This window comes from Otolemur garnettii, unplaced genomic scaffold, assembly GCF_000181295.1.
Source record: "Otolemur garnettii isolate 467f Iridium unplaced genomic scaffold, OtoGar3 scaffold00011, whole genome shotgun sequence".
NCBI classification, from domain to species: domain Eukaryota; kingdom Metazoa; phylum Chordata; class Mammalia; order Primates; family Galagidae; genus Otolemur; species Otolemur garnettii.
Window position 1 is genome coordinate 27327331 of NW_003852406.1, and position 11415 is coordinate 27338745.

Here is an 11415-nt window from a genome sequence, read left to right on the forward strand (position 1 = left end):
TCATTGTTATTTGGCGGTCCGGGCTGGGGATTCGAACCCGCCACCTTAGGTGTACGTGGCTGGCGCCTTAGCCGGTTGAGCTATAGGCGCTGAGCCTAAGCTCTCTTCTGATTGTTAACTTTCCAATTTATCTAAGACAATAATCCTAAATAGTATAAATCTCCCTCAAAATAAAACTTACCACAGAGCTATTGGCATCCGGTAGGAACTGTCCGAACTCTGACAATAGATCCTCCTGGTTTTTAAAGAGACGAGCTACCTGGGCATATACCTCCTGCTCAGTCAATGCTGGCGTATAGTTTCCTCCAGCTTCCTTGGCATTTCTCTGTTCTTTCTGAAGAATTGCAAAGGGGAAGAGATCATATTCGAGGGTCATTCTTTTAAATCACTCACTTTAGCACATTTTCCGGAATGTCTGTATCACTGTTATCTACTTAGACTGCACTTAAAAATAAAGCCTATGCTATCAGCACCCAGTTACCAATAAACACTGGAGAAATTTCTTCTTCTATTGTAGATTAACTAGATTATACAAATCATCTAAACTTCCCAGATAAAACAGATATTCATGTCACAGGACAATGACGTTAAAAATCCTGACTAAGATCAGGTATGGTAGCTCACACTTGTAATCCTATCACTTTTGGAGGCCAAGGTGGGGGGATTGCTTGAGGCCAAGAGTTCAAGGCCAGGGCAAGCAAGAGGGAGATCCCTGTCTTTATAAAATAATAGAAAAATTAGAAGAGCATGGTGGTGCAGGCCTGTAGTCCCAGTTACAGGGGGGAGGATCACTTGAGCCCAAGAGTTTGAGGCTGCTATAAGCTAGAGTGAAACCATGGTACCCTAGCATGGGCAACAGAGCTAGACTGTCTAAAAAAAAATCCTGAGTTGTGTTTTGGATACTACAGAGCAATCAAGTTTAGCAAATAAAACTGGCTTTAACTTGGGCAGTGCCTGTGGCTCAAGGGAGTAGGGCACTGGCCCCATATGCCCCAAAGGTGGCAGGTTCAAACCCAGCCCTGGCCAAAAACTGCAAAAGAACAACAACAAATAAAACTGGCTTTAATAAACACAATCATAGTTTCTAACTGGTTCATTCCCAATAAGAATGGATGGACACAGTAATGGTCACCCAAGTTCTTCTTGGACCAGATGCCCTCAGAGGGTAGACTGGTTAAGATAAACTGAAGGGACAACCAGCTTACCTGATATGTGTGCAAAATCTCCAGGAATGCTTTGTAGATGTCTGGTTGGCCCTGGAATCTGTTCTTGATCTTATTAACATAGTTGATGGCATGATTGAACTCCACAGGCTGATTGTTCTGCAAGGACGGGGCCGTTCCCAATGAGATTGTCACTGGTGTATGAGGCTGGACTGGTGGAGAACGCGGGGATGCATATGGTGGAAGTGGGGGAGTCTGCTGACTGGCTGGAGTATGTGCTTGTAGTTGGGAAGGCTAAAAAGGAAAAAGTCTTTATTCTCCTCAAGAGCACAGATGGCTTGACATAGGGAAAGAAAGTTCAAACTAAAGAGAAACAAGGTATGCCTGATTGACTTATCTCCTTTAGTTGTTCATTCAGACCAGGCCATTTTAGTCCATATCAAATAATACTGAGCACAGGTAGTAGTTATGCATGGTTCACGTTCTTATACAAATATCTCTGTCTCAGATTTTCTAAATAAAACTTTAAAACTGGTGCCATCTCCAATTACAGGGAAGAATTTTTCATTTACAATTTTAAATGCACTAGCTCAACAGGTACAGACGGAGGGGGGGAAAAATCACCCTCCTGTATAGATCAGTGTTCCTCAAACTTTTTAAACAGGGGGCCAGTTCACTGTCCCTCAGACCATTGGAGGGCCGGACTGTGGGCCCCGGGACAAGTTGGCTGCTAAGCAGGACAGGCAGCGGTGGCAAAAACACCTGTCAGGCCGGATAAATGTTCCCGGTGGGCTGCATGTGGCCCGCAGGCCGTAGTTTGAGGATACCTGGTATAGATCTTTAATGTCAAAAAAGACAACACCTCAATTATTACAGTAACCCCAGAAAAAATAGTCTTTGAGGCAAGCTCTACAATAGAACCAAGATGGTGGGAATGCTCTTTATCTGTACCATCCTACAGTATCTGACAATTAAGTTCATGAACTTGCCACCAAGCACTAACATTGGCAGCACTGTATAAACAACTAGATAAGGTTTCATAACTTTGGCATATTCAATGTCTCACAGCCGTGTCTGTGTGACATGTGGCAGCATCTTGCTGTCTGCTGTGTAGTGTTCATTATTGTTGTGTTTTTGTGTGCCACTGTGAAACTATCAGAGTTTGAATTAGAACAATGAACATTTGTAAATCTTTCCTGGAAATACAGCAGAGATCTTACTGGACTACAGTGATGGTTGTGACCAGGTACTTTGGCCTACTAATGTTCAGAGACTAGCAGGTAAGAAAAGCAAGGGCCAGCAGTGCCCATAGCTCTCAGTGAGGAGGGCGCCAGCCACATACACCAAGCTGGCAGGTTTGAACCTGGCCCAGACCTGCTAAACAACAATGATAACTGGAACCAAAAAATAGCCAGGTGTTGTGGCATGCGCCTATAGGCCCAGCTGCTCAGGAGGCTGAGGCAGGAGAGTGCTTAAGCCCAGGAGTTAGAAGTTGCTGTGAGCTGTGACACCACAGCACCCTACTGAGGGTGACATAATAAGGCTCTGTCTCAAAAAAAAAAAAAGAAAGAAAGAAAAGAAAAGAAAAGGATGGCCATCTGACTAGAAGTAATTGACACTGGTCAGGAGTTTCTTGTCAAACATGGCCAGAGTGGAAGTGAGATCACAGACATGTTAGTCCAAATTTATGGAGATAACGCCATGAAGAAAACAGAAACGTACAAGTAAATGGCTTTTTTTTTTTCGTGACAGAGTCTCATTATGTCACCTTCGGTAGGGTGCCATGGTGTCACAGTTCACAGTAACCTCAAACTCTTGGGCGATTCTCTTGTCTCAGCTTCCCAGTAGCCTGGGCTGGGTTTAAACCTGCCAGTCTGGATGTATGTGGCCAGTGGCCTACCCACTGAGCTATGGGCGCTGCCCAAATTAAATGTTTTTTTGAGGGGAGATAAAGCATCACTGACGAAGAGAGGTCAAGGCAGTCAGTTAACAGCAGAACTGACAAAAACATTGCAAAAATTTGTTGTTGAATTGTGCATCAAAATCATCAGCTAACTGTGAGAGGAAGTGTAGCAGACCAAGTAAATATCAACAGAGAAATAGAAAAACCTTAACTGAAAATTTTGACCGAGAACTCATGGGTTTTGTATCATGATAATGTACCAGCTCACACAACACTGTCTGTGTGGGAGTTTTTAGCCAGTAAACAAATAACCATATTGGAACACATTCCCTACTCACCTGATCTGGCCCCTAGTGACTTTTTTCTTTCCCAAACATAAAGGCAATATTGAAAGGAAGACATTTTGATGACATTCAGGACATCCAGGGTAATATGACAATAGCTCTGACGGCCATTCCAGAAAAAGAGTTCCAAAACCGCCTTGAAAGGTGGATTAGGCATTAGTATCAGTGCATAGCTTCCCAATGGGAGAACTTCAAATGTGACTATGATCACGGTGATATTTAGTAATGAGTTATGTAGCGCTTTTTCTAGGAGGAGTGCTCGAACTTAATTGTCAGACCTCATATACAATAGCCATTAGTCATATGTGGCTACTGAGCACTTAAAATGTACCTAGTGCAACTGAAAAACTAAATTTATTTTAACTAGTCACACATGACTAGTGGCTACTATATCAGATGGTGCCATTCTAGTGTAACACCCCATTGTCATTGTCATCATCAGTAAGATCTTGTGCTTAGCTTGATATGACCTAACTCACTGAACGAAATAACTTTTATAAAAGATGACCTAGTGGGCAGTAGCATAGTTTGACCATGCTAAAATAACCTTTTCTGCTTGCACAAAGTACTACTACATAAAAAGTCAGTCTGTTAGGATGTTCGTGAGTTCAATAAGACAACACTGGGAATAAAAATCCTTAAGAGTTTCCTGATGTGTTGATTTAAATAGATACCTCTATTTAACTCTTACATAAAGGGGAAATGTCAAAGGAGGGTGCTTTGTAGGGATGCATTTCACACAATGCAATATTTTCTAGGTGCTTACCTTGCTGACTTTGGTAGGTGGGGCTTGAGGAGCTGGCTGGGCAGGAGCTGGGGCTGATTGGGCTGAAGGCTGGGAAGGATGTTGGGGTGGTGGTTGGGGCTGAGGCTGGATGCCATGGGTGGGGATCTGATGAACCTGGCCAGGAGTTGTCACATTCACCATATCATTGGTTTGCACCTCAATTTTGTAGCCAGGGGGTAAGAAGGTATTGAAGCCCATTATCAAATCAGGGTGGCCTTTGAATAGCTGAGACACTCGACTAATCACTCCTGGCGTGTCAATGCTAATTAAACAAAACAAAACAAAACAGGTAAGAAAAATTTATCAATGTAGAGAAAAACTAAAGTCTAGTGGCTGTAATTTCCATCAGTAAAGCAATACAAATATTCAAAAATAAAGGCTTGATACTAAAAATTCAACCCCCCAAAGGGAGTATCCTTTATCTTTCAGCAGGTACGAATAAGCTGTATCTTCCTACTTTCAAAGTCAATACACCAAGCCCAAAGCTTGAGTACAACCACATGTGTCTTTTACCTCTGAGATTTAAATTCCTTCATGATGTCAAGAAAATCGTTGTAGACCTGAGGCTGACTACCAAACTGCAGCTTCACCTGGTCAAGATAGGATAGCGCATCTTCCACCTAAGATAGGGATAAATCTCAAAGTTATAAAAAGAATTATAAAAAAACAAATGTTTATGTCTATAGACTTAACATAGTAAATGAAACAGAAAATATTAAAGTTAGTATGGATGCCAATATTAAAACTTAAGCCTAAAATAAAAATGTACTCAGTATCTGTAGCCTTGCTTTGGATAATTTTGGACAGAATGATCAGTCAAGAATAATCACATTGGGCAGCGCCTACAGCTCAGTGGGTGGGGTGCTGGCCCCATATACTGAGGGTGGTGGGTTTGAGCCCAGCCCTGCCAAACTGCAACAACAACAAAAATAAATAGTGGGTGTTGTGGCACCTGTAGTCCCAGCTACTTGGGAGGTTAAAGCAAGATAATCGCCTAAGCCCAGGAGTTGGAGGTTGCCAGGAACCACATGTGATGCCACAGTACTCTACCAAGGGTGATAAAGTGAGAATCTGTCTCAAAAAAAAAAGAATAATCACATTAAAATACCATTCATTTATAAATTCATTTCTTCATTTCACAAGTATCTACTAAGCTACAACATGCCATGACAACTACTAAGGATTCGATGACAATTAATTGACAGCCTCTACAGAAGTTTGTTTACATCTAGCTGGGAGTCATAATACAATGTGTAAGTGATCACTGAATTCCTATATTCCATAATAAAAGTGAGCTTTGCCTAGGAGGTGATGTATATAAACTCACCCCTAAGGAAAAGTACAAGTTAGCAAAAGTGAAAACCAATGAAGAAAATAAGAGGAAATAGTATGGTAGAAATCCTAGATAGGATACTATATGACACATTTGGAAATCTGAAATAGTTTAGTTTGACTGGAGAATCTGTGATGAAGAAGAGTATTGGAAGGGATAAGAGGTAAGACAGGAGAAAAAGCAGGAGATCCAGAGGACTCGTCAATCTTGTTAAAAAGCAATTGAGATTTTTATCACAGCATTTTCTTTATTTTTTTTATTTTTTTTTTTTAGACGGAGGCTCAAGCTATCCCCCTGGGTAGAGTGCCATGGCATCACAGCTCACAGCAACCTCCAACACCTGGGCTCAAGCGAGTCTCCTGCCTCCGCCTCCCAAGTAGCTGGGACCACAGGCGCCTGCCACAACGCCCGGCTATTTTTTGGTTGCAGCCATCATTGTTGTTTGGCGGCCAGGGCTGGGGATTCAAACCCGCCACCTTAGGTGTATGTGGCTGGCTCCTTAACCACTTGAGCCACAGGTGCCGAGCCTATCACAGCATTTTCAAGTACTCAACTTGGCGACAGTGTGGAGAAAAAAGTGGCACAGTATAGAATAGACTGAAAATAAGCAGGAAGACTAGTTGTGTTGTAGAGATAACTGGGTAACTCATGTGAGAATAGTGACTTGAATTACAGTACTGAGCAAAAGAACAAGAGAACTGCATAGACTGAAAGCATTTTAGAGGGTGGAAGTGACAGGATTTGGAGACTGAGTGACTACAGTAGATAAATGAGAGCTAAGCATTGGAAAGTGACCCACCATGAAGAGAAATAGGTTTGAAGGACTAACTAAAAAGTTGAGTCTGATTTAGGACAACTTCCTCTTGCCTCAGTCTCCCAAGTAGCTACAGGTGTCTGCCACAACACCTGGCTATCTTTTTTTTGTTGTTATTGCCATTGTTTAGCAGGACCGGCTGGGTTCGAACCCCCCAGCCTCGGTGCATGTGGCTGGTGCCGTAACCACTGTACTACAGGCGCCAAGCCTAGGATTAATATTTTAAATTACACAAAATATGAAGTTTCAAAAAGTTCCAGAAATACACACCTAATTTGATATAAGCTACACTCTTTTACTATATTGTGAATTGGTGGATTGGAATATTTATGTTTAAATAAACCATTAAATGGTGCTATGGTCCAAATGTGTTCCTCAGAATTCATAGTAGGTTGAAACTTATGCAGCAATGTGGTAGTCTTGGCCTGGTGTGACAGCTCATGCCTATAATCCTAGCACTCTGAGAGGCCAAGGCGAGTGGACTGCCTGAGCTCAGGAGTTTGAGACCAGCCTGAGCAAGAGTGAAACCTCGTCTCTTAAAAAAAAATAGCTAGGCATTGTGGTGACCTCCCTTATAAAGGGGCTAGGAGGAACTAGCATTATGGTTCCTTTTGCCCTTTCCCCTTCCACTATGTGGACACAGAGGTCCAGGTACCATCCTGGAAGCAGCAATCAGGGCCTCACCAGACGCTAAACCTCCCAGTACCTTGATCTTGGATTTCCCAGCATCCAGAACTTCCCCAGAACTGTGAGAAATGAATTTCTATTACCCAGTCTCAAGTATTTTGTTATAGCAGCACTACTATGATGGACTGAGCCAAATTTATTTAGTTGTCCTAACTTCCATTATGGCCACAGTTAATCAGAGTCTTTCAGTGTTGACAAGGTATAGATTGTATACTTAATCACTTGGTCACTAATCACTTGTTTGATGATTGGCTTTTCTATACTTTACAAATAACACAATTTCTGTGGCAATTCAATGGCTTATTTAATACATATTCTCAGCTTCCCATACTGAAATGTTTCATTAACGACCAAGTTTACAGAAAACAAAACTCCTTAAATTTGTAGAAAGAACAATGACCTTGGAACTGCATTCATCATCACATGACAGGTAAGTTGTCAAATATAAGCCAACATGGTTGGGTGCCCGTAGCTCAGTAGTTAGGGCACTGGCCACATGCTCCAGGGCTGGTGGGTTCAAACTCGGCCTAGGCCTACTAAACAAACAGTCAGGCATTGTGGTGAGTGCCAGTAGTCCCAGCTAACAGAGAGGCTGAGGCAAGAGAATCGCTCAAGCCCAAGAGTTGGAGGTTGCCGTGAGCTGTGACACCACAGCACTCTACCTGGGGCGACACAGTGAGACTCTGTCTCAAAAAAATTTTTTTTAAGTAGCTGTATATGAGTCTTGGTGCCTATAGCTCAGTGGTCAGGGTGCTGGCCACATGCACCAGGGCTGGTGGGTTTGAACCCGGCCAGGGCCTGCTAAACAATGACGATAACAAAAAAATAGTTGGGCGCCTATAGTCCCAGCTCTTTGGGAGGCTTGAGGCAAGAGAATCACTTAAGCCCAAGAATTTGAGGTTGCTGTGAGCTGTGACACCATAGCACTCTACTGAGGGTGACATAGTTAAGATTCTGTCTCAAAAAAAAAAAAAATTAGCTAGGTGTGATGGTGGATGCCTATAGTACTAGCTACTTGGGAGGCTGAGGCAGGAGGATCACTTGAGCCTCAAGATTTTACTATAAAGTTGGCTTGGCGCCTGTGGCTCAAGTGGCTAGGGCACCAGCCACATATACCTAAGGTGGCGGTTCGAATCTACCCTGGGCCCGCCAAATAACAATAACGGCTGCAACCAAAAATAAATAGCCAGGCGTTGTGGCGGGCACCTGTAGTCCCAGCTACTTGGGAGGCTGAGGCAGGAAACTCGCTTGAGCCCAGGAGCTGGAGGTTGCTGTGAGCTGTGATGCCACGGCACTCTACCCAGGGGGACAGCCTGAGGCTCTGTCTCAAAAAAAAAAAAAAAAAAAGATTTTACTGTAAAGTCAGCTATGATCATACCACTTTACTCCAGCTTGGATGACAGAGACCCTATCCCTTAAACAAGTAAATGAATAAATAATGAAAAATAATTTTCAAAATCAATGTAGATGTAGTTATCTGAAAGCTACAGATTCAACAAAGCATGTGGGAAGCAGCCTTGGAGTCTGCTGGTGTATATTCTTGGCTCATTTTACCAGGAATTTATTACTAAGGTCTTAAACCTCCTGAAGTCTGTGATCTTGCTGGGGAGACAAAAAGAAACTAGGAGAATTTGCTAAGTATGTACCAAATATCAGCATTCAACAAATAACAAAATCACAACAAATGTGACTCAACTACTCAAATTTCTTCTTTTCACCAATTTGTCAAAAACCAACAAAAAGTATAGACAACGTGAAAGCTTGAAATAGCCTGAATGCTTGAAAGCAAGCATTCTCTCTGAATATTTCCTTATTACGGGATATAAATGATTTATTAAAGTTGATTCAAATGCTTGTAAAGCATTTTAAAACTGATCCAAAAATGGCAGGCAATGTGGGAATACTGACATAAATTACATGGAGGTACAGAAGCATCTTGCCTCTCTTCATTAGCAAGGAAAACTGAACAAGTTATTTTATTTAGGAATACAGGTAAGAGCTTGTAACTACCAGGAAAGAGCAAGTAATCCTAACTCTACCCATGATTCACTCTATAACCCCAAATCCAAAGCCCTTCCTGGTTTCCGTGCCAGTTTCTGTAAAACAAGCAAAGCACAATACATACACTTATACCCAATATTCCCGTGAGGAGGTAAGGAAAATAGGTGTTGTGCTTTGATAGGACTAGTTGAAAAGGTTACATAAATAAGTATGATTTTGTTAGTTTAATATCAAGTTTATTTATTTATTTTTGAGACAAAGAATCTCTCTCTGTCACCCTGTGTAGAGTGCTATGGTGTCACAGTTCATAACAATCTGAAACTCCTGGGCTCTAGCGATCCTCTTGCCTCAGCCTCCCAAGTAGCTGGGACTACAGGCCGGGCTAGTTTTTCTATTTTTAATAGAGATGGGATCTCACTCTTGCTCAGGCTGGTCTCGAACTTCTGAGCTCAAGCAATCCACTGGCCTCAGCCTCCCAGAGTGCTAGGATTGAGCCACCACACCTGACCTAATAGCAAGTTTATAAGCTTTAAGGCAACATTAAGATATTAACTGCTGAATACATTATTAATACAGAATTAAATCACATCCAACCAAGATTTTTTAAAAGCATTTTAAGAACTTGGTGCAGTATTAAGTCCATAGCAAAAATACATTTTGATACACAGTCATCACCCTATAAGCAGAGGACGAAAATGTCTTAAAATAATATAAACCCCACCAACATTGTTAATTTCAATTTTCCCAAAGATAGAGTCCAGAATGAAATTTTAGGCCTTCATAGTCTCTTTAAAGACTATGCCTTAATCTATATTATTTAATACAACAGAGATAGTAAATTTTACAAAACTCCTATAAATAGCCTAGTTTGGGTATGCTCTATGGTATTTATAGGGCAGTCAATGTCCTTAGGCCAATATTAAATAAGTCCCCAAAACCCCAAACCAATAAGGGAGAACCAAGTATCAGAGAAAACAGAAAGTAGAAATAATACATGGCCTGGCGTGGTGGTTCATGCTTATAATCCTAGCACTTGGGAGGTGGAGGAGGGCGGACTGCCTAAGCTCAGGAGTTTAAGACCAGCCTGAGCCAGAGGAAGACCTTGTCCCTTATTTTTTTTTTTTTTTTTGAAACAGAGTCTCAAGCTGTCACTCTGAGTAGAGTGCCGTGACATCACAGCTCACAGCAACCTCCAACTCCTGGGCTTAAGTGATTCTCTTGCCTCAGCCTCCCAAGTAGCTGGGCAACACCTGGCTATTTTTTGGTTGTAGTTGTCGTTAGGCAGGCCCAGGTTGGGTTTGAACCTGCCAGCTGTGGTATATGTGGCTGGTGCCTTAGCCACTTGAGCTACAGGTGCCAAGATCTCATCTCTTAAAAAAAAAGGAAAGGAAAAAATAGCCAGGCATTATGGTGGGTGCCTACAGTCCCAGCTATTCAGAGGCTGAGGCAAGAGAATCACTTCAGCTCAAGAGTTTGAGGTTGCTGGGAACTATGACACCATGGGCGACAAAGTAAGACTCTGTTGCACTCTACTGGGGGTGACAAATAAGACTGTCTCAAAAGAAAAAAAAAAAAGAAAGCAAGTGCATGGCCTACAAACACATGAAAAAATGCTCATCATCCTTAATCATCAGAGAAATGCAAATCAAAACCACTTTGAGATATCATCTAACTCAAGTAACATTAGCCCACGAATCCTAAAACTACAGATTTTGGCATGGATGCGGAGAGAAGAGAACACTTCTACACTGCTGGTGGGAATGCAAGCTAATATAACCTTTTTTGGAAAGAAGTTTGGAGAATACTCAAGGAATTAAAAGTAGACTTACCATTCGATCCTGTAATTCCTCTACTAGGTCTATACTCAGATGATCAAAAATTATTTTACAACAAAGACATTTGTACCAGAATGTTTACTGCAGCCCAATTCATAATAGCTAAGACATGGAAACAGCCCAAGTGCCCATCGACCCATGAATGGATTAACAAATTGTGGTATATATACACCATGGAATACTATGCAGCCATAAAAAGATGGAGACTTCACATCTTTTATGTTTACCTGGATGGAGCTGGAACATATTCTGCTTAGTAAAGTACCTCAAGAATGGGGAAAAAAGCATCCAATGTACTCCATACTACTATGAAATCAATATATAACCACCTACACACTTACATGAATGGCAAAACATAGGTATAGTCCAGAAAGTAGAAGGGAAGAGCAGAAAGGGGGGCGGGGGATATGGGAGGAGGGAGGGTATTTGAGGGGACCTCACCTAATGTGCATGATGCAATGGTCCATTTCAAAACTATTAAGAAATGAGTATAATTGTGATGGATGTGTTACTTAGTTCAATATAAACATTTCACATTGCACATCAAA

General features: G+C 41.8%; 1 protein-coding gene across 2 annotated transcripts in view; it reads right to left on the reverse strand.

Moving 5' to 3' along the window:
- Positions 1 to 11415, reverse strand: part of LOC100940579 (paired amphipathic helix protein Sin3a) — a 76848-nt gene that overhangs the window by 29259 nt on the left and 36174 nt on the right. For both annotated transcript variants that reach the window (XM_023510060.1, XM_012801949.2), the window contains exons 4-7: positions 4711 to 4817; positions 4177 to 4459; positions 1206 to 1457; positions 182 to 334 (exon numbers count right to left, since the gene is read on the reverse strand). In XM_023510060.1, the coding sequence (XP_023365828.1) occupies positions 182 to 334; positions 1206 to 1457; positions 4177 to 4459; positions 4711 to 4817 (795 nt within the window). The remainder of the gene's footprint in view (positions 1 to 181; positions 335 to 1205; positions 1458 to 4176; positions 4460 to 4710; positions 4818 to 11415) is intronic.